Source organism: Thamnophis elegans, chromosome 3, assembly GCF_009769535.1.
Source record: "Thamnophis elegans isolate rThaEle1 chromosome 3, rThaEle1.pri, whole genome shotgun sequence".
Lineage (NCBI taxonomy): Eukaryota > Metazoa > Chordata > Lepidosauria > Squamata > Colubridae > Thamnophis > Thamnophis elegans.
The window spans coordinates 91,210,660-91,238,589 of NC_045543.1; the positions used below are offsets into that span (position 1 = coordinate 91,210,660).

General features: G+C 39.4%; 1 protein-coding gene across 1 annotated transcript; it reads right to left on the minus strand.

Moving 5' to 3' along the window:
• Window positions 1-1,059: 1,059 nt before the first annotated feature.
• LMNB1 (lamin B1) lies at window positions 1,060-27,930 on the minus strand. Its single transcript, XM_032214179.1, has 11 exons — window positions 26,954-27,930; window positions 17,396-17,552; window positions 10,868-10,993; window positions 10,406-10,576; window positions 8,610-8,735; window positions 7,322-7,542; window positions 5,785-6,010; window positions 4,801-4,905; window positions 4,326-4,445; window positions 3,980-4,096; window positions 1,060-1,742 (listed from the first exon to the last, which is right to left on the minus strand). The coding sequence occupies exons 1-11, from the start codon at window positions 27,316-27,318 to the stop codon at window positions 1,701-1,703; spliced, it is 1,776 nt and encodes a 591-aa protein (XP_032070070.1). The 5' UTR covers window positions 27,319-27,930; the 3' UTR covers window positions 1,060-1,700.

A 27,930-nucleotide genomic window follows, 5' to 3' on the forward strand; every position in this document is an offset into this window, starting at 1 on the left:
AAAGCTGCATCTGCAACTTGATTTGTTGGTTCTAAAAGAAATGTTAATCAGAATATGATTTTTCCCCTCACAAACATTAAATAAACAAACAGACAGACACTAGTCAAGTAAATGAAGAAGTTACTATCATTTTCCCAGTTTCAAAACCCAACCATGGGATATAAGTAAGATTCAGTCAAACATCTACGTAGGGTTGTTTTCTATTTATCTTGTCATATTTCTAAAGAACTGTCTGAGTAAAATAACCATTAGCAGAATGTAATAGAAATACTAGAATATAATAACAGTAGAAAATTTGATGAATTTATGAATGTGAGCAATGAGTAAATCCCCCCCCCCTTTAATAATATAATGCCTTCAAAAGATCCAGGACAGATAAACCTGCAAACAAAAGTTTATCAATAAAAAGTGAGCTCTTATGTAGCAAAGAAAGTCTAACCAATGCATAATGTACAAAAAGGAGAATGAATTCACAAAATCTAGGAAGAAGATTCTGTAGCTGTAAAAAATTCTGATAGTACAATAGCAATGCTGAAGCACTGATGCTCATAAGACTAAAAGATTAATATATTGTGGCTTTAAAAAACTACTAAACAAGAGATGTAGTTTCAAATATTCTTAATATGAGAAAAGAGCTGAGTAAGGGCTTGTCAGACTTTGCGTGACCATTCACAGGCTTCCAGAGTAGGATACCATTACCTACTCTGCAAGCCTGCCTTATGCAGGGATACAAGGTCATATGATCTTTCTATCCTCTTGGGAGAAAAACAGAGCAATGCCATTTTCACTGATCTGCATTGTAAGCATTTCTCTCCATTGTAAGCCCATTTAACTTTCCATAAATACTACTCCTGATTAAACTCTCTCCCCCCACAGCCTCCCAAAACACATTTTCTTGTGGGTTGTACAAGATGACGAATACTCTATAAAATCTAAAAACACCAATTCATCTAAGATACCCAATTATTAAACAACTGATTCCTCACTAACAAACATAGATGATTCTATATTTTTTTTACTAAAAATTCAACTTCATCTCCCAAAGTATTAACATGCAACCCTTCTTAAGACAGCTTTTATTGTTAATATGACATGAAAAAGTATGCAAGTTACACTAGAATTTAAAAACACACATCACACATTAACATAAGCCCATTTCCTGATTAAATTGCTAAGTGAAACTAGTCAAATTGTTTTATAGAGTCCTTCATCCTTCTATTTATGATGCAACTAATAGACAACAATTTTCTTTACAAATATTTTGAGTAAAATTTGTGTATCTTGATTGCTAAAATACAAAAGTTTTCCATACAAAAATTTGTTGAAAGCACTTTCCTTCCCCCTTCCAAAAAGCATGTAAGAATGTAAAAGATAAAGAGTAGATGGCTAGACTAACAACCAAACCCCACACAAGTATTTTTTTTAACAAGGATATTAAAAAGGACCACTGTAAAAATGAGGGTTGGTTTTTTGTTTTTTTTTTGAAAAAAACAGTACATAGTTCAGTGTCAATATTTCACATTTCAAAAAGCTATATATATGATTTGACATACAAAAATCTCCGTTTCTGGGAGAAAGGAAATTAAGGCCAGACACAGCTTTAAAATTCACAAAAGGAAATACAAAAATATGTTGTGCTTCCAAGACTGTTCTCCTCTGCAGGAAGGGATAAACATAAATGAGGACTAGATGATTGGCATTTACATGATTGCACAGCTTCTGTTGGCTCCTCGTGGATCTCCCTATTTTAAATATAAAAAAATGTTAAGATTGTAACTGATATATAAAACTGTAAAGTTTGATATACATTCAATGTAATGAATAATCTGCCTATTTTCCCAAATTATAATAGTATAAACAATAAGCATGTCTGAATCTTATTAACAATATATTTTACATTCTGTCATAGGAGGAAAACATGGAACAATTCAAGAGTATTAAAATCATTTGCATGAAACAATATAAGTTGTTTGACAAATATTATATAAGGGGCATCTCTCCTTTCTATATCTGAACAATATTGTTGCATATACAATATCAGAAACACATGGACAACTACTTCCTTCAAAACCTTGAGCAAGTTTTCATATGCAAAAGCTGAAATAGAACTAAATTCTACATTGTTGTTAGAAACTTTTTTTAACGTGGAGTTGTAGCATGGATGGAACAGTTTTGAGTGTCTGTCTAGAATAAAGCACACATTTTGTCCAGACATGGGCCTGAAATGTGGAGTGTTCCAGGCATAACAATGTTGGGATGACTGAGAAAAGCAAGCAAGGCCACTTGATTATAGCTAAGGAAACACAAAGAAAGGAAGGTACTGTTAGGGGAAAAGTGGTTGGACATGCTGCTCTTCAATGTATGGGCATAATGTGCAATGGCTAAGAGGAGGATGGAAGAGACATTGGTGAGAAGATCTGGAGCTGGGGGAGGGGTTGACTGCAGCACAGTATATGCTTGCCACTTGTAGATTCCCCACTTGAATTCAAGTACAGGGAAAGGCAATGAGAGGTTTGAGAGGCAGGGCGGCCCATGCCTCATGTGAAGACAGGAGAGGTGCATAAGTTTTTTTTCCTACTAGCCCTTTAAGATCCCTCCAACATTTTTCAGCCAACCCTGGAACAAACAAAATATTCCAGTTTATTAAAACATGATTATTTGCAGATGTTTGCGAACCTCTGAGTCACAAATGTTTATTTTGAATTAAAAAACAAAACATATTTTCTACGTTGTGTACGCCCCTAAAAAAATACAAGATGGTCACAAGACAAATGTTATACTTAGTGCCATGGCTGTTTATAATGGCTTGGATCTAAGGGAGCTCAGTTCTGAATTTGCTTATGGCTCTCAAAATATTTTAATAGCTATAATTTAGTACCTTTAGGCCAGGCCTATGTAAACAGTGTTTAAAACATTAAAATCGTGGAGCAGGCTATGATCTAGACCAGTGATCCCCAATCTTTGTGGCTTAGTGGCCTGGCCCAGCTGGGGCAGGGAAGTGGGCTGCAGGAGTGGCATGTATGCATGACGACCCGCCTCTTGTGCAAGGGGAGCTGCGCATGCACACCAGACTGCCTCTTGTGCAGCCCAATTCCGAATACGCCACGGCCAGGAGTTGGGTATCCCTGATCTAGATCAATGTTTCCCAACCTCAGCAACTTTAAGAAATACAGTATGTCTCTGAACTCTCAGAATTTTCTCAGGCAGCACTCTGGAAGTTGAAACCCACTCATCTTAAACTTAGTAAAGTTGGGAAACACTGATCTAAGGGAAAAACTGGTTTCAAATTAGGAACTGGCTAAACAGAAGACTAAATATACACTGAGGAAAACCTGAATAACTGAAAAACGTTTCAAACATAAACAAGCATAAATGTACTACTCTTCCCAGCTCATTCTCTACCAACTCATGAGCTAAAGATGATTAATGTAGATCTGGATAGATTTAGCGATATTTGCATGGCTGTATTTCATGTGCTTATCAATCAGCCTGGTGATGTTTCTTCTCTTGTGGCTTTACTAATGAGGATGCAGTGATTGGTCTTTCTTCCCCGACTGATCTTTCAATGGCTAGTTAATAGTTCCTTCTTTACCCTCTAGATCAGGGATGTCAAACTCATGGACCATGGGCCGGATGCGTCACGCGCTGGTCACGCCCACCCACGGTTTAGCAAAGGAGGAAAAAAAATCCTGATATGTCATGTGACGATGACATGAGTTTGACACCCCTGCTCTAGATTACCAACAGCCAAAAATCAGCAACCCTAGCAAACGTTAATATCACATTACAGCTAGAACTATCAGAAAAGTTGTCTGGATCTCAGTCTGCAGTAGATTCTTTGAGTTTTATTTATTTCATTTGTGAGATCTCTATGTCGGTTTGTTAAACAACTAAATGTATTCCTATCCTTGTTTTCTGCAAAACCCCTTACATTATTTAGAAGATACAATTTTTTAAGATATTTGAAATTATAGGATACCTGCTGGTGAAATAGATCTTCCTCTTCTACAGCTTCAGTTGGTTCGTCTTCTACTTCTTCCCCCTCTTCAACTTCAAGTAAAGTTGTTTTGAAGACGGTGCTTCTCTGAGCAACTTCCTATAATAGACACTGCTGGGTTATTATCAAACACACTATTTCAGGACTTTTTTTATTATTATCTACTGTAAGCATGCACTGCTGCTGTGAATATCTAACTCCCACTTGGAGAAGTATACTACTTTATTAAAAGGAAATCACAGACTTACTCCTCTATTTGGTCACATCCTTTTTTAACAGAATAAATCAAATTGTATCAAGGTAATGGAGTCATATGTATCTACGTTACCTCTCCCTGAGAGTTTTTCAGAACAACTTTCACATCTTTGCCAGTGCCCCAGGAATTCTGGTTCTTCCAGATGAGGTCAGAGGGAGGACTGGCTGTTATTCCAGCATTAGCAGCCCATATCTGAGAAAAATAAAACAGATCATACAAAATTTATATACATCTGCCAGTAAATTATCTTTGCATCTCTATTTACATATAATGTTAAAAGACAAAATACACCAAAACTGCATGTTTTTGGATATAAATTGCCAGAAATCTGAAGTGAAATAACAGTTTAAAGACATTTACTATAATCAACAGCAGGCTTCATTTTCTTAGGGAATAGAGTCCGAATGACACTCATATAATATTGATTAGGATTAATTTACACGTTAATTAGTTATTATTCCATTCCACTTGGACCTTCTGGTTGTAGTCCAGATTATATTTTAGTAACAAGCTACATTTTGAGTTCCACAAAGTTGATCTCACTTACTGTAACTGTCTGGCCTGCCTTCAGGACATATCTTGAGGTATACTTATAATTCACAGAAACATCTCCTATTTTTCTGATCATCTCCCAGCCTCCCATTGGTTGATCCTACATTAAATCAGAGGACAAAAAAAATCTGTATTAGGCAATTACAATACATGAACACAGATAACCCTTGAAATTTCAACGAAAATACCACAAAAATGCATCATATGCAGATAAATCTAACTTTACATTTTTAACCATAGAGATAAGTAGGAAACTACAAATATTTATGTTGCAAGTTTTAAAATTGCACAATTTTAATGTTCTAATAGGCTTTAAAAATTGGGTCTACAGCTCTGGTCTACAGATAGATCAAACCAATTTTGGATTATATTTTGGAACCTAAAATTCTTGGCTTACCCATGAGTACCTACAGTATATATTTCTACCAATTAAGCCATTCAGATTAATAGAATTATATAGAATATATTTTGCATGTATGCTATTCTTTTTACCAATAAAGAATAAGTACAATAGTTTTTCTAGATTGGCAGTTTATTCATAGAAAGTTGAATCATGCAACACTATGGGCTGTAGCTAAACTTTAAGAGACCCCTTTAAGCTTTTGGCTTTCCATGAACCCCTTAACTTCATCTTCCAACAGTTTCTTTATCATGGGCAATGAAATAACGCTACATTTGTAGTTTCTGAAAGGCTTTAAGTTCCTGTCTGTACCTTATGTCAGCCTTATCCATCCTCTAATTATATAAACTTCAATTCCGAATAATCCTTGGCCAGCATGGCAATTGCTGAGAACTAGGGAATTTGGCACACAGGTTGGAGAAGAATGAATTGTTTAATAAAATATGTCACCACTGGGATTATAGAACTAAAACTTTTCAGTAAACAGATTTAAAACAACCTTTCACTGGCTGAGTTTATATATACTATATAATAAAAAACAAATCAATTATATTGTGTCTTAGCACATAATTAACATACCTGATCAGAAGTGTTCTTCAAGCGGATAAATTTCCCATCTACATCTATCTCCTCAATACAGATATTCCCAGTGGCAGAAGCTGAGTGAGCGATACTAACACTACTACTGGCCTCTGATTCTTCTACATCAACCCTCTTTCTCTTTGCCCTCGTCGTACGAACACTACGGCTTGATGATGCCCGAGAGACAGTTACACGAGAAGATGGGCTGGGAGTAAGTTTCAACCTGAGGAGAGAAATTCATGAATAGTTTTTTTAAAACAATGTCTTCATCCATCTTGTGTTATGAGCTGGTAAAAGTTCAGGGTAAGGTTTGTGAACCCAGCTCATGAATAAAATAAGTCAATTAATCTATATTTAAATTAACATACAGGCTTACATTTTCAAATACAAACAGTTCAATTATTGTCTCTATCCTCTCCTCGCATAACCAACATTATGAATTCAGGCTAGTTTTTAAGAGGTTTCAAAACAAAGGCTAACCAAAGAATAATGAATTAAATTGTCTTTTATTCAGCAGAATACATTTTAGGAGAAGTGGTAGAAAGAAAGAAAATGACACATAGATTTTCTGTTGGGAGATACAAAACATGACCAAAGCAATCCAAAACTGAACTAGGAAAGAAAAGGGAGTAATGAATCTTCTTCTAATTCTCAAGACTGCTAGTTCATAACAAGTAGGCTGGAAAGTATGGAAAGGGCTATATTTACTGCTATGCTATGGAAGTTCTTCTGCGCCCAAACATGTCTGTGAATTGTATAGTACTTTCACACCAATACATGAGCATCATAAGCAACAGTGGTTTGGCAGTTGGATGGGGAAAAAAAAATCCAAGAATATTGATTGGCAGATGTGGTGGCTAAGAAGACATTGATAAGATTGGCAGACTGGTGACCTGCAGACTATGTAAGAATTTAAAAGGCAGAGGCTGCTGAAGCCGTGTTCAATTTTCCCGATTAGTCTCCTCTGGAGTTCATTTAGATGAAAACTCTTCTAGCTTCTAGCAAGCAAAATCAATGAGGAAACCAGATTCACTTAACCACCATGTTATTAATTTAATAACTGCACTGATTCACTTAACAACTGTCGCAGTAAAAGTTGTAAAATGGGACAAAACTCACTTTAAAAATTTCTCTCTTAGCAACATAAATACTGGGCTCCATTGTGGTTGTTAAGTTGAGGACTACCTGTAACTTCCCATTAGCAAATCTATTCCCTACCAAGAGCAATTTTCTCCAGTGATTACAATACTTAAAATTACAAGATCAATACTATTTCAGTACTGTTGTTTATACTATACACTTCCTTACAGCAAAACATTTTAGTTGGATTTTAGCTTTTACATATCACACATGACTAAGCCAACAAATGTAAGCATGATCACATAGAAATCCTAGGAGAAAATTTGGAAAAGAGGATCTTTCCATTTTGACCTCCATTTGTTAAAAACATACATATATCTCATCATCAAGGTCTCTCCTGACCTTCAGAGAGGTGCGTAAGTGTTTAGTGAATAGAAATATTAAATTACATTACCTTTCTTCTTCACCCTCCAACAGCTTCCTATAAGCATTGATTTCCATATCCAGAGCCAATTTTACATCTAGCAGTTGTTCATAATCATTCAACTGCTGTTGCATCTGATCTCGTATCTCTGCCATCTCTCTCTCTTTGTCAGAGAGTGTCCTGCGGAAGGTATCCCTTTCTTTAGCCAGGATGTCCTCCAGTTCTTGCATCCTCTCTAGCCACCCTCTAGACTAAAAATTAGAAACAAAACAAAAACCTCAGCAATCTTAACTTCTGAGAATATATATATGGAAAGATGCTATTAAAAACTGAAACCAAAAGACATGAAATATTTTTATCTGTTTTGTACATAAAATAATTAGCATGAAGGAATTAATTTGTCCCCAAAAATATATTTCTACAGATTATTACGCAATCTAACACAAAAGGAAATAAACATACATATTTCCTGTTTGGGCCAAGAATAAGCCATGCATATCACTGAATGATTTCAAAACAATCTCATTTGCAGAACAATTCTTTTTAATATTCAGAATTCAGCTATTTTCCCATGCATTAACATCTTGAGTAAATACTAAATATAACAGTACAATATAAGGATTAAGTGTTCCTTACTCTAAAGCAAATTAAGAATCTCTTCCTATAAAAGCCAGTTAATATATTGTATGCTGCATTATATATTAACGTATGTACATATTTTAAAATAACTTTACCAAGGTGATTTATAACAAATGGTGTAGTTTAAAATATTTTATATTACTTTCCTCAAATAAAATAAGAAAAATATTTTAAAGAAAAATAATTTATGTTAAAAACATTTCTCACTCTTCTGATAGTACTACTTTTACGCAACCAATAGTCAGCCGAAAGCTTTGTTTTGATAAGGGTACCTACTGTGTAAGCCATTGGACATAAAATACATTAGGTAGAATTAATTCAAAAAACACATTAAAGCACAAATTAAGAGTTAAAATTAGATTTACTCCAAAAGAATCAGCACAATTTATTCAATGGTAAACACCTCAATTCAGATGTGTCTAACATTCACCCCAAAATATTTAAGGAAGATTGACTGCTGACAGACACAGTTTTATTCTGTTACCCTCTTTCTTCTCTTAAAAGCAGAAGGAAGATCGAGAAACTCCCTCATTGGTATTTGCAATAAAAGGAAAATAATCCCTTGTCCTGAAAAGTAATACAGTTGAGATATATTGTCTTCTGTTTTTAATTGAGAGAAATACAAATCCAATCTAGTAAAGGACCTGCTAGTATTCACTTAGAATCTTAAATTCCTTACCTCTTTCTGTAAAGCAGACAGTTGGGAAGATAGGCTATCAATGCGCATGCGACTTTCTGTAAGTTCTTCTCTTACGGTATTAGCTGCTGAGCTACACATTTCAGAGGACAGCCTTGCGTTTTCAAGCTACAGAAAAGCATAGAAAAAGCATTCCAGTTACTTTGCCAACAAATACAGTAACAAGTACTTTACTCTTAAAAAATCTGTAATAGAATTAAGTTACGTAATACAGGAAACCTCTCAGGCTGGCAACATGACAACAAAGAATTTACGTAATATTTTGCTGGTGAATGATCTTCCACCCATCAAAATATTCAGATTACTATTTTTCCCCAAACAGCAACATTTTCACTATGCTTATTAATTCAATATTTAATAAGCAGATATAATAGGATTTAAGATAATTGAAACAGGGTGTTAACAGTTCACTGGAAAAGGGCAGCAAACTGGTGCTTAATAGTTTTAAAAAGTATTCCAGTTCAGTGAAATTTCAGTTATTCAACAATTTCAGCTTGTTTAAAAAAATCAGTGCAATCACATGAAATAAGCTGTTTTAAGAACACTCTACACTGTTACACCTTAGGGTTAAACATATAGGCTACAAAACATAATAAGCATGTTTATCTATTAATGATTCAGTTAGGGGAATGCAAAAGTTAACCATGCTAGGACTTCCTCAACAAGAATAAGACTGAATTAAATACATTATCATGTAAAGAGCCCTTTTAGCATCTTACAGAATTTGAGAAACATGTAAAAGGGGGGAGGTGACCTACAACTTCCACTACTTAAAAATAATAAACTTCACAATATTAAAAATTTATAACATTGGCTTTATTCAACCAAGCTTTTAAAAATTTGTTTCTAGCTTAATGGCCTTTTCTTGATCAGCACTAAATGATGACCTATAGCCATGATGGCGAACCTGTGGCACACAAAGCCCTCTCTGCTGGCACGCGCTCCCTTGCCCCAGGTCAGATCTCCGTGGCTTTTCTTTCATGAGCTTCTGTTTTCCTGCAAATGACGAAACAGAAGCTCACAAAAGAAAAAGATCTTACTGCTTGTCATGCTGCCAGTGTCAGGATGCCCTGCCTCCCACCAGCCAGCTGGTCTTTGGATCTCTGCTGCGCATGTCTGTGCATGTGCATTTGTGAGTGCATGTCCGTGCATGCATGCATGTCCACACATGTGCGCGTGCACACCTTTCAGTTTGGGCATGCGTATGCATGCAGTTTGGGCACTCGGTGTCTAAAAGGTTCGCCATCACTGACCTATAGAATTATAGATGAGATATGGAAAGAAGAGATTTTTTTTGTTGCATTTTTAGAGAAAATGGTAAGCTACGATACTGAAATTGAAGGGAAATGAAATAATAAGAACTGATTAGACCACTAATAGATAAAGAACTAAAAATGAAGAAGCTAAGGGACTTCAGAATTCAAATAGGTAAGTACCTGACACATAACACCCAGACTTAACAATTGCTGATAAGAAAGACAAAAAAAAGTCTGGATAATGTACATTGCAGTACATGGAAAAAGCAAAATAGAAAGAAGTGGAGAAAATCATAAAATACAAAACCTGCAGAGAATTAAATGACTATGCTAAAAGAAAGCAAAGATAGTGCCAAGAGTAATATGTTATTTAGCACTGTAACAGGAGCTAAGAGCACACAAAACTTGTAACAATTTTTAACAAGTCAGATTTCTAGTTTATCATTTCTACAATTAATATAAATCAGCATTAGAAAGTTTTCAGCTAGTCAAAAAAATCTGAAAATATTCAAGTGTGGGTACTTTGGCATGGTATGTTTCTTCAAGCTCCTCTTTGTAAAGTTTCACTTGCATATCATGTTGTTCTCTCATTTCTTTCAGTGCTTGAGTCAGTTTGTATTCATAGTCTATCAGACGCCCAGAGTCCACCTCAACAAGGCGAGTTTCATGTTTCCTTCGTGTTTCATTTATTTCCTAAAAATAAATAAAGTTATAGTAAAAGCATTTTTTAAAAAAAGTAGGAATCTTATCAGGCTGTCATATTATGTTAGGGCTGTAATACTGAGTTACAAAGATTAGGATCTTCAAGTTTTCCCATGCTAGCAATCCTCCTCAAAACTACTTCTACTGGTAACAGAGGCTAGCAATATTAATCACAAAGATGTGCTCAAAGAGGATGTGTGAGCCACAAACATTCTAGATAAAATAATGGTTTACCTAACCTAGCTGAAAAAATGTTTTGGTTTTAGAATCTCAACTCATTACCTCTTCATACATATTTTTTCGAAATTCCAAGTCTTCAATCAAACTTTGGCAGCGGTTTTCGAGATCCACTTTCAATAATGTTTCATCCACCAATTGTTTCTTGGCAGCTGCAAAAGCAGCTTCAAGCTTGAAAGAAATATTACAATAAAATTATAGCACAAATTTCACCAGAATAGCACTACAGGAGAGAATAAAGTATCATCTGATCCAATATTTATATAATTGACCAATTACAGTATTCAAAACCTGCTTAGTAATATAAATATTTGAGATTTCTTTAATGTCTAAATTCTAAGATCCAGGTAGTCCTCAACTTACAACTGGTCACTAAGTGACCAAACTAAATAACGACAGACCTATGATGCTGTTTTGAACTTCCGACAGCTGCATATTTCAGAGTCTCAGCAACTGGTCCACATTTATGGTGATTTTCAGCATCCAACAATCATGCAACTGCATTTTATGACATTTCAGTTGTAATCCTGCATTACTTCCAGTTATTTGTCCATAGCAAATAAATGATTCGTTTAACAACTGCAGTGGGCCCTTAATAACTGCAGCAACAAATGTTATAAAACTGGGTCAGTCACATGCATGACTTGTTTTATGACAACAACTTACAAATATAATGGGTAGGCTCCATTATGGTTGAAAGTCAAGGCCTATCCAATTCAATCAAGTATTTATTAATTTAATAAAACAGCCATAAGTTACTTTTTTCAATGCTGTTGTAACTTTGAACAGTCACTAAATGAACTATTCTAAGTCAAGGACTACCTGTACAGGTGACCCCCTTCAGAGAGGACAATTCAGTGAATAAGTCAGGTCTCATGTTTGGCAAACATTTCTTTCCTCTAGTATGAATAGGGACCACATCTCTAGAGCAGGGGTGTCAAACTCAAGCCCATGGGCCAGATCCGGTCTGCGGGATGCTTAAATCCAGCCCGTGGGGCCAGCCTGGAAATATCAAAGGACCGGCCCGTGGTGCCTCTGCCGTGCAAAATTGTTTTTCGTAGGCAGAGTGCTGCTAGAGCGGAGAGGCCGAAAAAGGGCCATGTGGGGGCCTCTGCCAGCCAAAACCCATTTTTGGCCAGCAGTGTTGCTGGCGGCTGGGCAAGTCGAAAACGAGGCACGGAGGGCGTGCGTGGCCACCCACCCATCCCTTTGGCCAGTAAGGTGCTGCAGGAGGCGTCCGTCCCCTCTCCTCTCTCCTAATTACACCTCAACAAAGAACTGCAATATTGATCCGGCCCTCAAAGGAATCCAGTTTGACATCCCTGCTCTAGAGACTTCCATTTTAAATTAAACTCAGTAAACTATGGCTATTCTAGTTTTAGCTATAGTTAATTTAAAGAACCCTACTTTATTAAAATTGAGATGCAACATTTTAGCTATGATTAAACCATCATATCATCCTGATATAATCCTAAGGAAAAGATAACATATAGGCCCAAGCCTTATACACATAACAGACTATCACTGAAAATGACCATTGGCTTACCTGAAGGGTCATTCTCGGTGCATTGGAGGAGTGTCCAAGCAAGGGTTACATTCTGTCCCATTCCCCAAGGACTGGATTGAAAATCTTTGGCCACGCCCTCTGGTTTCCTCCATCCTTTTTTCAATGAAGGCATGGTCCATCTGGGACGGATGTCCGTCTAGCAATAGATCCTCACACGGAAAACCAGGACATCCTGGAAATAATACTCCAGGGTGGGGTTGTACATTCCTGCAGTGCACGAGAACGACCCTTCAGGTAAGCCAATGGTAATTCTCCAGTACACTTCTTGGAGTGTCCAAGCAAGGGACATGCCCAATGAGGTCCACAAACCACGTCAAGATTCGCCAGAAACCACGCTCTACAAGACAAGTCTTCCGAAGGCAGCACCCGCAGAGGTGTATCTGTCCACCTTGTAGTGCTTAACAAATAAGGATGGCGTCGCCCAGGTTGTGGCTTTGCAGATCTCCTCAATTGAGGCCTGGGTAGCCCAGGCTGCGGTAGTCACTGCGCTTCGGGTTGACTGCGCTGTCAATCTGGAAGGTGCAGACCTACCCTGGTGCTTGTATGCCAGGGAAATGCAAGCCTTGAGCCAATGGCTAATGGTGGAAGATGATACTTTTTGACCCATGGCTGCCGGTTGAAAAGATACAAATAAGGCCTCCAAGTGTTGGAAGAAGGATATATGCTTGATGTACCTCTTCAATGCTCTCCGCACGTCGAGGGTATGCCAATAGCGTTCTCTAGGATGCGTGGGTCTCGGGCAAAAGTTTGGGAGAACGAGCTCCTGGGCCCTGTGAAAGTAGGAACTGATCTTTGGGATAAACGACGGGTCCAGTCGCAGAATGACCCTGTCATTATGGATGAGGCACAAATTCTCCCTGACTGACAGGGCTGCCAGTTCTGACACCCTCCTTGCTGATGTAATGGCGATGAGGAAGGCCATCTTGAAGGAAAGGTGCCTGATGGAAGATAGGAAATATTCTGAGAGAGCCCTGAGAACAACAGCAAGGTCCCAGGACAGGTATTGATGGATCACCTGCGGCCGCAAGTTTGATGAGCCCTTAAGGAAGGGCCGTACGCTGGGGTGATGGCTGAGTGATTAGGAAGAGTCTACAGATATTACAGTGGCCAGTGCAGCGACTTGGCGTTGTAAGGTGTTTGGAGTTAGTCCGTTATTGAATCCCTCTTGGAGGAAGTCCAGTATTTGAGGGAGAGACATGGAAAGTGGCTCTAGGTGATGTGAGCCACAACAGGTGGAGAAGGTAGACCACGTGGCCCCGTAGATCCTGGTGGTGGAAGGACACCGGCCACCTGGATGGTATGAATGACTTGCCTTGAGAATTTGGCTTGAGCTAGGAGATCCCCCTCAAGTGCCAGCAGTCAGATTGAGCTCGTATGACCCCCTGCCTGAGGGAGACCAATTCCTGTGGAATTCTCCAAGGTTGGATGACCAAAAGGTCGACTAGTGAAGTGCCGAATTTGAGACACAGCTGACGGAACAGTTCAGATGGAGGCGCTACTCCAACTGATCCAAAGTGGCCCTGCTTAACCAATTCGCCCGAACGTTGTTTATCCCTGATATATGTTCCGCTCTTATGGAGCTAACATGATGCTCTGTCCACCGTCCGAGTGCATCCGCCTCCGCCATCAATGTGCTGGATCTGGTGCCACCTTGGCGATTGATGTGTGCCTTCGCCGCCATTGTCCGTACGGACAAGCACATGGTGCCCCTGCAGGTCTGACTGGAACTTGCGCAGAGCAAAGCGGACCACCCTCTTTATGTTGAGGGCAAGCACCTGCCCTGCACTACCTTGTTGCGGAGGTGAGCTCCAACCAAAGAGGCTGGCATCCGACGAGAGGATCACGCACTCAGGTTCTTGAAACAACGAGCCCTTCCTCAATGCTGGTGTCTGCCATCTCTGAGGGAGCATAGTACTTCGGCGATGAGTGAACGTGGGCCCTGGAGTTGCTGGCATTGGCTCTCTGCGATGGAAGGAGGAACCATTGCAACTCTTTTGCGTGCAGCCTTGCCCAGGGAACAATTGCCAAAGAGGAAATCATCTTGCCCAGCAATTACGACAGCAGGACTACGGGGACAGTGGGAGACCTTTGAACCTGCTGTACCAGCTCTTGGAGACTGTGAATCCGATCTGGAGACAGGGACACAAGACATAATGAAGTCTCAATCACCGCTCCCAAGTGTTAACACTCTTGTGGAGGGAGTGAGATGACTCTTCTTGTGGTTGATGGAAAACCCGTGGTACTGCAGGGAGTCCATGGTGACTTTCAGGTCTTGCTGCGCTAGCGTGTTGGATGATGACTGGATCAAAATGTCATCCAGATAACATTGTAGACCAATGGGGCATTTTTGGATGTCCGCCGCCACTGCGGCCAGTATCTTTGTGAAGAACCTCAGGGCTGATGACAGCCGAAGGGGAGGGCCCGATACTGGTAATGCCGGCTGGCATAATAAAATCGTAGGAATCGCCTGTTGGCCAGTCTTATCGGAAGGTAGAGGTAGGCCTCCTGTAAGTTGATGGAAGTCATCAGATTCCCTGGCCGAAGGCTGCCCAGGATTGACTGGAGAGACTGCATCTTGATCTTCTTTAGGCAAGATGATAGTTGAGCTTCTTCAAGTCCAAAATGGCCCTCCACCCTTCTGAGCTTTTTGGAACCAGAAAGAGGATGAAGTAGAACCCCCTCCTCTCCTGCCCCAGAGGAACCGGTTCTACGGCCCCTATTTCTGTCAGATGGCGAATCTCTGTCTCCATGAGCCCCCTCTTGATGGCCCACCTGGGGGTGGGACAACGAATGAAATGTCGGGGGGAAGGGAAATGATCTCTAGGGTGAGGCCAAGCCTCACTCTTTGAGGTACCCATGCATCTGACGTGGTCATCTCCCAACGTCCTGCAAACAGTTGAAGCCAACCCCCTACAGGAGTGTGTGACTTGTGGTCATTTGTTGCGGCAGAATGGCTTGTTGGCCAATCCGCCGCGAAATGGATGTCTAGAAGGACTGATGACGGCCCCTGTCCCTAAATGGCTGCCTATCCTGGTTTCATTCGGAGCCCTGGGCATAGGGATGTTGGAAGGAGGAGGAGGAGGAATTAGGTTGTGAGCCAGTGGCTCAAAAGGACTGCTTCCGAAAGAAAGAAGTCCTATGGTCCGGCTTACAGGAGATGGAAGGCATAATCTTACGCTTGTCCTTATTCTCAATAAGGACAGAGTCTAAGGCATCTCCAAACAACTTGCCACACTTGAAGGGAGCAGACACGAGCTTCCATTTAGATTTCATGTCCGCGTTCCAATGGCAGAGCCATAAGAGCCGGCGGGAGGTGATGTTAAGAGGCCATGGCTCTGGAAGCAAACTTTGTTGCGTTAAGAGATGTGCCTGCAGTGTATTCAGCTGCCATTAGTTTGTTAACATCCTGGCGGAGCTTGGTATCACCCTGGGGAATATGTGTGAGTAGTTGACGCAACCAGGCAATGGAAGCCCTGCTAAAGAAAGAGGCCAAGGTGAGAGATGGTCCCCGCCCTGGAAGTAGAACATGAGGCCGGCCTACAGGATACAGAAGGAAGGGGAGAATCCTCTTCCTCCACTACCCCACAGTCAAACAGATCTGCATCCCCACCAATAGAAGGGGAAGGGACCTGGACCCTCCATATGATTTGTCTGAGAACTCCTGTGGTTCTCCCCCGCAGGAGGATGGGGGAGGGGCTGGTTGGGAAAGGCCCTGGCTCCCCAGGGATTCAGGTGGATCCGCACGATGGATCCGAGTCACTGTGATGGTTTGCCTCTGTGCCCTTTAAAATTGTCTTTCTAGGGCTTTTTGGCACCTGGCATCCACCTTATCCTGTTCTGCAGACTCCTTCCTGGAGTAAGGGCATCTGCCAATCCCCTTTATAGCTTCCCTGGCCACCCTGCCTGCCCTTCTGCTATAGGGCCTATCCACCCCAGTGGAGGGCCTTTGCTCAGGAGCTTCGGCAATGGTATCTAGGTCCATGCTGCCCGAGATACCGACAGCTGAGTCTGAGGAAATTGTAGGCCTGGAGGAAAATGGATGAATTCCGCCCACGCACTCCCTCAGGCTGAGGCGCTGTGTTCAGGATGAGGGGCAGGACTCTGTTGGGACCGCAGGTGGAACTTGCTATTGGTAGAGGAAAGGTCTGTGGAGGATGGCAGCCGCTAAGGCCTCCAAATGCCCAAGCACTTGCCTGAAGCTTGCTGCAGGAAGGTCAAGTGGATCCGCTGGGTCCTGGAGCTCCGGCAGCAATGAGCGGCAATTTGGTGGGAAAAAAACACCTTCAAAATGGCCACCGTTGCTTTCTAAGATGGCCGCGCCCAGCGAGAACCACGTGACACAGCTCCGGCAGATGGACGGCCGCTCCTGTTCAATCTCTTCACCGTGCGGCTGCTGAAGTCCTTAGATGTGCCTCCCGAATGCTGGAGAGGCCACCGAAGTGCCGGACAGTTCCGCTGGTGAAGAGCAGCTGGGCAGCAATACTGTGGAGGTGACGGGCCACCTAGAAGGCTGAGAAGCACGCCACTCCGTCCGGAGTGAAATACAGCTTCTTAGGGCAAGGCAATCAAGACAGCGAAACAAAGAAGGCTAATTAACTAAAAAAGGAAGGTAAAACAATAAAGAATTATGCTAAGGGAAATAGTACTTGTAATTCTTTCAGCTAAGGCTGTAAATACGTCCGATGGGCTTTGGACTGTAAATGAGGATGGAAGGAGCCAAAGGTCGTGACCAAAGATTTTCAATCCAGTCCTTGGGCAGTGGAATAGAATTTAACCCTTGCTTGGACACTCCAAGGAGTGCACCAGAGAATATAAATAATTAGGAATGCACTATATATAGTTGCTGCTACTACTTTATTAAAACAGTCTAATAGCACTGGCAGATTATTTTCCAAATTATATACTGTACAGCCAAGAAATATATAATTACACCAATTATGAAATCCACTACAATAAGAATCCAAAAAAAAAAAACCTGCTTGAAAATATAGCTGCTTATGATTTACCTGATTAAACTGATCCTTTAAGTCCTCAAGCTCCCCTTCCAGACTTTTTTTATCACCAAGGGCTGTAGCAAGGGCTGCTTCTTTTGTATTTAGAGAAGCTTCAAATTCCCGAAGCTTTGCCAGAGCACAATTCAGATCAGATTCTTTTTTTGCATAGCTAAAACAAATCAGAAGTTCAGTTCAAAGATTAAAAATGTGGAAAATGAATTAACATAAAGTTAATTTGCAACAAATTAACTAGGTAGAGCAAAAAGTTTGGAATGAAACAGGCTTATTCTAATTAGATATATTTGATATTAAGAAACATCTTAAGGAGCCAGCTGTTCCAAAAGTTGTGATGTAGCTCCCCCCCCACATCTGCTTCTAGGACAGCATAGAAATGCAGTAATATCCTTGCTGCTATTAATGCAGATAAATTGGTTTATTTATGAGCACGAGGATAAAAAAAGGCCAAATAAAAGATGCAGGTACCTGCTGGAAAAGTTGCTCTTTTTGCTTTAAAACTTTACAATGGGAAAAAATCTAATTCATATGGGTGTGTTGCATATTGTTGTGCTTTATTTGGTAGGCAACTGTGTGTTGATGAAACAGATTGTACAAATCAAGACTATTGGAACAATTGTTTACTTGTTTTAATCATCAGTACAATATGTATATCCAATCTGGGTTTGCTCTTGGACACTACTGGAATTGAGTTTTCAGGTACAAAATATTTCGATTGGAGCTAATTTTCTTTTAAACATGACAAAAACTATGTTTGTGCTTCATGTTCACCTTTTCAATAAAACTCTTCAATGACAGTGAAATCATACAAAATCTAATAACAGCAACAGATGAGCCACGGTGGCGCAGTGGTTAGAGTGCAGTACTGCAAGCTGTCTGCTGACCAGCTGAGTGCACTCATTTGGCACTCAGCCTTCCATCCTTTCGAGGTGGGTAAAAGAAAAACCCAGATTGTTGGGGGCAATATGCTGACTGTTTAGACAGGGCTGTAAAGTGGTATGTAAGTCTATTGCTAGTGGTATTCATTTGCAGGTACGTAGATTTCATTGCAACAGCAAAGTTTATCAAAACTGTGTTCTGAAGATAGTGCGTGCTTAGTCTTGTTAGGATTTTAGCAATGAAAGAATGGAATTACATTATAGCATCAAATGCCCCTAATTTGTATTAGGTTGGTGGTTAAAATCTTCTGCCTATTATCATTAGCTTACCAACATATTAACTACAGTCTCTTAACTTCTTGTGCAGTGCAAGCACTTTTGATTCAAATGCTTTTAATTAAGTTAACAGAAATGTTATTTAAATATAACCTACATTTTAGAGGGGAAAACTAAACTAAAATCTTGGGCACATATAAAACTCTACATGCCAAGTATTTCATCTATATACCACTCTAGAGCTGGGTATTTATTTACTATAAATAACATAATGTATGAAGTAAAATTCCAAGGGTTTAGATCAGAGGTTCTCAAACCTTTTGAACAGGGGGCTGATTCACGGCCCTTCACACTGTTGGGAGTCTGGACCGGGTGGGCATGGCTAGGTGGTCATGTGACTGGGTGGGCATGGCCAATTTACCAGTCCATTTTGCCTTTGTCCTTGCTCAACCCAAGGAATCTATTTACTTAAGAGCCACCCTCCAAAGGAAAAAAGAGCACAATTTTTCTTGCCACTTGCCTAATAAAACAAACAGGATTTCCTTCAAAATAACTCCTGATCATGTTTCAGATGACCACACAATAAACCAGACTGAGAACTGCACCAATTAAGATTGTAACTAAAGTCCCCAAGATGGGCATTGAGAGACATTGGAAGCAGGCGGAAGAAGGCGAGAATCAACACATACACACACATACAGCCTCCAATGGTGTCTCAGACTGTTGGGGCTATAGTTTGAAAAAAAACATGAACAAATTTCTATGAACACTGCACATTTCTTGTTTGTAGTGCAAAAACCTTGAAATAATACAATATTTAAAATGAAGGATAATTTTAACCAACATAAATATACTACTAACTCAATGGGAAGTGTGGGCCTGCTTATTTGGGATTAAGCCTGGAGAATTCACAAACTGATTTGCTTTTTGCCACACTTGTGCACGTGTATATACACACATGAATATCTACCAAAATTGTTTAGCAATCAATTTAGTGAATTTAGTTTATATATAGGAAGAATCAAAGCAGTAGGTAAATTCTCTGTCACGCATTATGCTGTGGTTGCATTTGAATTAGCCAACTTCAGCTGATTTTGGAAAAGCTAGGAGACATGACCCCCCCCCCTCACTTTTAAAGTGCTACTTTAAAAGTAGCCCCTACCCTACTCACTCACCGGCCCTGGATCACATGGCTGTGAAAAACATCTGAAAGGCTGTTTTGAAAGCATTTTTAAAGTCTTTTAAACACTTCTTTACAAATTGGCAACTTCTTTTCATCCCACAACTCCATGGGCCAAATACTTTGCATTGGCGGGTCGTATCTGGCCTGTGGGCCGTAGTTTGAGGATGCCTAGTTTAGATCCTGAAACAGCCAACATAAACCTTACCTGTGAATCCAGGGATAATAAATGGAAATGTCAAACTCTGAAGAACAAAGCAGAAGCAGGAATTTCCCCCTCAAGTGGATTTTTTTAAATGTGGTGACTTCCAATTGGTTTTCCTTCCTTGATTTTTATCAAAACCTTTCCTACAGCTGGCTGATAGTCAGATAAAATCAACCCACCAAAATCTGGGTTAGTTATCAGAACACTATACAAGAAACTGGAGATCAGTGGCTATAGAATATTTTTTTAATGACTGTGATTTATTCTTTGTTTTGTGGGTAGAGGAAAATCCTCAATTAAGGGAACAGCTACCTAACAACCTCTTCAGAAATAAATGTTCATCTCTTCCTTTCTCCTTTTGTACCATTTAACTTCTTTTATTTTTTTTTCTGACATGCGCAATAAAGAAAAAAACAAGCAAACAAAACCCTCATATACCTATTGTTTCTTTCTGTGGCTTGTCATATCCACAGCATAGTATTTGAACAAAATGACTAGCAACATTTTTAACAAACGAATGATTTTCTCTTAGAGTTAAACTAACTTCCATTGTTATTGAGAATGCAAGAAGAAAGATGCGCTAATAAAACAGCACAACCCAAGACATGCAATAAAAAAAATGAAAAAAATATTACCTCCTTTTGCTAAAGGTAATTCTTGCTTGACCACCATTCATAATTATAACAATTAAATGAAGGGACTTGACAACTCTGGACACTTGACAACTCATCTACATTTACCATTTCCCTGAAAATAAGACAGGGTCTTATTTTCTTTTGACTCCTGGTCAAAAATTAGCACTTGGCCTTATTTTCAGGGAGATCTTATTATTTTTGAGGTGCAGGAGGTGGCGAGCATGGTCACCTCATGACTGCTGCTGTGTTGTGCTTCCAGCCATGCTTCCCAGGACTCTGCGCCTGGCCATGCTGCTGCAACTGTGACAGAAGAGATGCGGTGACTAGGGTTCAGGGAGCGGCTGTTAGGTAAGGATGTGTAGGGCATATTTCTCCTCCCTTCCCCCCTCTCCGGTGCCACCTCCTCACCTCATGTTGTTTGCGTGGCAAGCAACCAGAGGAAATGGCAGGGACCAGCTACGTATTCATTTAAATATTTTTGGGGAGGGCTTATTTTCCAGAAAACAGGGTACAATTTGATTGACAAGTACCTGCAATCATGTGATCACCATTCATAATATTCCCTGCTGGGTTCCCCAGAAAGTCAATAGGTAAGCAGGCAAAGTAAGTCACAAGCTGCAGCTACCTGTTGAGAAGACTTCCTCTAGTTGGGGGTGGGGGAGAGATTTGCTGACAAAGGTCCATCCTGAAATCCAAGCAGGATTTTGGCATGGGATGTTTGCAGCATGGGACATTTGCAGCCTACAACTGAAGCAATGTATTTAGCCATTCTCTCCTAATGAGATCTTCCACTATGTGGGACATGAAACATCTGTTTCAATTTTACTTGTTAGAGAACAGCTGTCCTATGCACCAAATGAATCAGAGTTTATACTTGTTGAATCAATTAAATCATTGTCGAAAGGCAATGATAAACATATATTTTAATATTACTTCATAAATATCTTTTTTAAAAGAATGGAATGATCTATTTTAAGGGAAATGACACCCCTAAGAAGCTAGCAATCTTATTATGAATGTTAAAATTGGACAAATTCAGTTTATTTTTGAAGTGGATTTGATGCCAAAGTTTTTGGTATTTTTTACTACTCATGTCCTAAGAGATGGGCTGGAAACTATTTTTATTAAAATATTACAGATGCCTCAGTTTATTGAAGGGCAGTTTAATTTCCCCATTGTGAAGAAAAACTGCTATGCTTGCCATTTCCTATAAGATACTGGACAATCTCAATGGTATTTGCAAACAACTTGGATTTGATATTTCTTGATAATACTACATAATATATCTTTTTCCAAAACTCTAATCTTTTTTCATCACTAAATTTGCTTTTCCTATTGCAATTTAAATGCATTCTATTGGTGGCTACACAAAGTATATAAGAAGCAATATATTGGAACATACAACATACTGTTACATCATTACATTACGTTACATTATTCTCAATGTAATACTGAAACCAAGGCATTACGTTTTTTATTTATCACTACTGGGAAGAGACATACACTATATTGCCAAAAGTATTCACTCACAACTGATTCTGATGTGGATGGGTGAGTGAATACTTTTGGCAATATAGTGTATTTTCCCATTCTCATAGAACTATGCAGTATTGCCCACAATACTGACTTTCTTGGTTTACTGTATTTTAGATATATAAATAGAAACAGTAACAATCTTTAACTTTAGAGGTTGAACATTAAAGAACAAATATTAGTACTGTAATGAGGTATTTGAAAAATTGTTTCAAAATTCTGCCACATAGGATTGAAGAAAAAAAGATCTGACCATCCTATTTGTCACATTCATAAAGGATATATACAAGCATACATTCTGGAGTGGCAAACCCCAATAAACAAAGATCAGGCCCTTTCTTAGAATGTTTATTTAAGATGATAATTTTGCATGAAATTGTTATTACTATTATAAAGACATATCAGGAACCAGTGTGAGAAAATTTAATAATTATATAAGCCTATGAAGGTATAAACATTTACCTTACACTATCTAAATTAAATAATATTTTGCTCATTAACATATATTCTAAATATATATACATACATATATACATATAACAATACCCCTCTTTGTTAACTTCAATGGTCTAACTTTCTAAATTTTAAGAGTTAATACTTTTTAATTAATACTGTTCAAATATTACTGTATTGGAATAATACAAATGTATCACGTTTTGCAACTGTAGATACATGCATACATACACATAATTTACTCTAATTCAAATATATAAGCATTGTATTAATTATTTATTTATCCAGTTTTCTTTACATAGTTTTACATTAATATTCAAAATACCAATGCAATTCAAAAGATATCAATTGCAAACCCATCAAATCACAACATTACATACCCAGCTCTATAACATTTGTTATACTGCCTGCCTTTTCTCTGCAGTACAAATCCACTGATCTGCAGCAGGCAGCTTTGGTTACTTTTCTTCCTAAACACATTTTAATATCTGAGCATACCTCACTTTATATATGAAGTTATTATTAATGTTTGACAGAAACTTTCCCAAGGCAAGTACCAATCCACCTACACTCATACAAAATCAAACTTGCTGAAAAGGCAAAAATGATGAAACAGGTGTTTTGAGTATCATAACAGCAAAGCTTTGAACTCTTAATTTATAGCAGATTAAAGAGTGATTGAAAGATGTGAAATGAAAATATGCATTTACACATTTTCTTAGCATAGTTGTAAACTAGGGATTCAAGATGCACGTCTAAAATCATTTTTGTCTGCCCATTTGGTGGATGTAACAAGTTTTATCATTGCAATGTGAAGATGGAAAGAAAGAAAAAGTCTTCTGTAACTGTAATCCTGTTAGATTTGGCCAGATTATCTAATTATAGTTCTAATCTACAGGTAGTACAACTATAGTTTAATGACCATTTAAAGTTACAATGGACATCTCCCAGCTATTTATGACCCATAACCTATATAACCTCCTTGCAATCGCATGATTGTATTTGGATGTTTGCAAACCTTTGCAGCTGTTTGCAGTGTCACGTGATCAGACCACTATTTGTGACCTTTTTTTGCCAAATAACTACTGAAAAACTGCCTAGATTCATTTAAACTACTGACAATTGCTTAATGACTATTGTAAAAAAAAAGAAATTCCAGCATTAACTTCAAATTCAGTCGCATGATATCTTTCAACTTGTGACCATGACTTACAACTAGACTAAATTATAGTTGTAACTCAAGGACTGTCTGCAGACTGTTCCAAGTAGCTTAATTTTTCATGAACAGCCACTTTTGAACAAGAAAGGTTAATATTAATTAAAATTAATATTATGTTAAAGATTAAAATTAAAGGCCCTACTTAACTATATGAAAAGACACATCTATTTTCCCAGGCAACTGTCTGAAGAGCACAGCGGTTTCCTGGGAAGACTGATGTTTATCTACTCAAATATAAATGATACATTCTGAATCAGTACAATACTTAAAAGACTGAAACTATAAGAGACAGTAATAATTTTGTAGTGCACATTATGAAATACACAAGGCTACCTGCTCCCTTTTCTAATTTTCATGGTATAAACATTATATTCTGAAGAAATAACCTACTTAATAGAAAGAAGTAGAAAGTGAACAACCGGAAAAATCCTATAAAAATAATAAAGAATCAGTTAACACCTGATTCACTGCACATGCAAAATGTTCCCTTGCTCCGTGACTGTAAACATATGGCGTGCGTGCCACAGGTGGCACGTGAGGTGTTGCCCTGTCAGCTCCAGCACCCATGCGCTGATTTTGGCCTTCATTTTTGGCCATTTTTCATCCTCCAGAGGCTTTCCTGAAGACTGATTGAGGGGAGCAAAGATATGGGGAAATCCCATTTTGAGAAGCTTCCCTTCACAAAAGATTGTTATTTTAGAAGCCTCTCTTTGCAAAAGATCGCTGAGAGAAGGAAGGATTCCCCACCCCACTGAGCTCTCTCTTCAATGGGAGGCTCCCGCTTCTCAGAGTTATTTTGGGATGTGAGGTCAAAAGGGGGGGGGATGATGCATGCATCCACAGGGCGAGCACTTGGGGGGGTGTCGCATAAGCATGTGCAGGGGGGGCATGTGGGAGGAGCATTGCACTATGGGTGTGGGCACGTGAGTGCATGTGACAGCATGCCCGCACACAATTTCGGCATCCGAGGAAAAAAAGGTTAGCCAAAATTGGCCCTAGCTGAAACATGTGAGTTGCTTTGCAAAATGTGAAAATGTCCATTACTAAACAATACCTCATCAAGACCCTTGAAGCAACTGCTTTGATGTGCAGGCAGAAAAGATGTTTCCACCAATGCCTCTGGTGAAGTGGAAGAGCTAGTCTGAAAAGCTTTAATAGGAGGTACCTTGGTTTTTATGAGTAAAGCTGCTTATCTCAAATTGAATCTGTCCAATTCTCCGCAATGCAAAGCCATTTTGCAATACCTATTAAATATACTTGGATCTCTCAAATCTGACTGATATAGTACTATAGATAAACCAATCCTAAAATCAATTGTACTGAAGAATCTACATTGTGACATACATTGCTAAAGTTGAAGTGACTTCCATCTCATTCAGATTAGGATGGCCACTAAAGCATACTGTTTTACTCCAAGTTTTGCAAATATATGGGTATGCTATTCTTGGTTTTTTTATATTTTTATAAGCAATTATTAGGGTCAGATACCATACATATTTCCAATGAATGCCGAACGTACTAACATTTTCAGATGCCAACACATACTTTGGACTCTAAAACTAGGGTTTTTTGTTTGTTGATGGCAAATTATATATATTTAAGTCAACAAATGTAGAATGCACCAATTTATGAGAAGTTCCCCTAGAAACATATGTCAAAACTATAAATGAAATACTCTAATTTCAATGGAGTAACAAGTTATCAAAAGAAACATAGCTAACATTTAAGAACAAAAAATTGCAATATCCTAACAATTAAGAATGTAACTGCTTTCCTTAAAATTAATTTGTTTGCATTTTCACTTTCAATGATACAAGGATTCTTATTTGCAAATAGGTGAATACTTGTCTATTTTTGTTTAGCAAAGTTCAAATTACTTGCACCGCACAAGTTTCTTCAGACACATTCCTGAACTATTGAAAATGGAAATATGAATCTTTTTTGTAAATGTGCATGGTTTTAATACATATTAGATACCTATGCACTTCACCAAGCTCTTTCACAGAAAACAGATTTTTAAACAGCATCCAAAAACACAGTGAGACTTTGACAGAAAGCTTTTTAATGAAACTGACTAACTAAATCAACCACAATGTGGAGCACTTGATATTGTATATAGCATTGATGTCCAGATTCATTCATTAGTATCTCCAAATAGAGTTGGAGAAACTCCTGTCTGCAAGAACTGAAGAGCAGCTCCCAATCAGCATCAACTTTTTGCCTGGGTGGCCAATGAAGTGACTTCTAAAAAATCCAATATTACAGAGTCCAATATTATTACACAATAATCATATTTAGATCCCAAGTAAATGTTGAATTTTATAGTTAATCAACTATTCACATTCAAAATTGAATGATCAACCCAAAGGTTAAAACTGATCATTCAGAAAATAAACAGTTGTAGCAGTAGGTAGAACAGGAAACTTATTTTCATTCAGTCAAGTAAGAAAACATGAGCTGAAGCACATGGCCCAGATGGTTAAAAACTGAATTAATATACCACCAGAAAAATGAATGGAGGAAAAAGGGGAGGAGGCAGTAACATTCCCTCTAACCATTTGTTTCTCATTTGTGAACGGAGCAAACACTGAGATTGGAATCTTATCTGAATTTCAAATGATCCATATTTCTCAATTATATAACCTTTCAAAACAAGGATTTACAACACAGAATGAATACTTAAAACTAAACGTTAAGGTTGGAATCAATATAGTCTTCCATTAATATCCCGCGTATCCTGTAACTCCAGATATAAAATACCCACGGCCCCTCAACCAAGCTGTAGGGCTTCGCCTGTTACTTATTCATTTTCTGCCTCCATGGTCGGTGGCATCTGATGCATTACGGGAGGGGGGTAAGGAAACTTGATGATTTTGCAGAATGGAGATGGATGAGACAATTATGGGGATAACAGTCGCTTGGTTGGTTACATCAAAACCCAATAAACCCCCCGCCCCCAATTTCCCCCTCAGGAACATGGACCCTGATGGGCGATCACGTGGCTACATTAGGGAGAAAGCTAACAGAAGGGAATCTCTAAGGGACGACAGGAAACACGTGGCTCCGGCTGAACGATCGCCCTGCATCCATTAATGGGCGATCTCCCTTTAAAGTTGCTGTGGGGTTTTTTTTTTTGGGGGGGGGGGGAGAAATAGGCCCCAAAGTCAGCCACTTACTTGCCAAGGAGCTGGTCGTGTTCAGCGCGGATCTTGCCCAGCTCGATCTGCAGCTTGGCTCTATCCCGAGCAGTGTCGTCCAAAGAGCGCCTGGCATCGGCCAACTCGGTCTCATAGAGGGATTTAAGGCCGGTGAGTTCACGGCCACGCACCTCTTCCCGCTCGGTGACTTGGAGGTGGAGCGCGCTGTTCTCGATCTCCAGGCTGCGGACCTTATCGATGTAAATGGCCAGGCGGTCATTGAGGTCCTGCAATTCCTCTTTCTCTTGCAGGCGGGTGATGCGTGTCGGACTAAGCGGTGTGCTGACCGCACTGCTCCGGGTGCGCTGCCCTATCGGTGTGGAAGCCGCCACAGCAGCCGCCATGGCGCGAACAAAGCGCGGGGAAACGGGATGAAGATAAAAGAAGACAAAGCGGGAAACCGGCGGTGTCGAGCCGAAGGAGGGGCCCCGAAAGTTTCTGGGGGAAAAAAGAGAGGGTCGGAGGACGCAGACGTCTCCCGAGCCCAGCGGAACAAATCGGATTGAAAAGAAGAAAGGAGACTTTATAAGCAAACCCGAACAAAAAAAAAAAAAATAAGAATGCCCCTTGCTTCAGCTGTGGAAAAAGAGGATAAGGGAAAAGTAAAGCGAAAGAAAAAACAACTCCAAGGTTTCAAATGAATGAACTGCGGAGGCGAAAGGAAGCAGCCAGGCGGGAAAATAGGAGGCAAAGGAAAGAGGAGGAGCGAAAACAAATGAGGCTTCTGCAGGTGCTGAGAGGGAAATACAGGGAGGGATTTTTTTTTTAAAAAAAAGGAAAGCGGCAAAAGGAAAAGTGCAGATGCTCGAAGAAGACCCGCGCAGACTCCCGCTGACGCTTGCCGTTGGAAAGAGCAAACCTAGCTATCCAACCGAGATGGTGCACAGCCTCCAGCCGCTCCTCCCGCGTAGAAAGGAACACAAAACAGGCGGGCTCAGCGCAAAACCAATATGGCC

Coding starts and splice junctions, on each gene's coding strand:
- LMNB1 (XM_032214179.1), bottom strand. CDS start 27,318: ATGGCGGCTGCTGTGGCGGCTTCCACACCGATAGGGCAGCGCACCCGG. Junction 17,553..26,953: donor CACGACCAGCTCCTTGGCAA/GTAAGTGGCTGA, acceptor GATTTGTTTTAG/CTATGCAAAAAAAGAATCTG. Junction 10,994..17,395: donor TAAAGGATCAGTTTAATCAG/GTAAATCATAAG, acceptor ATTTCTTTCAAG/CTTGAAGCTGCTTTTGCAGC.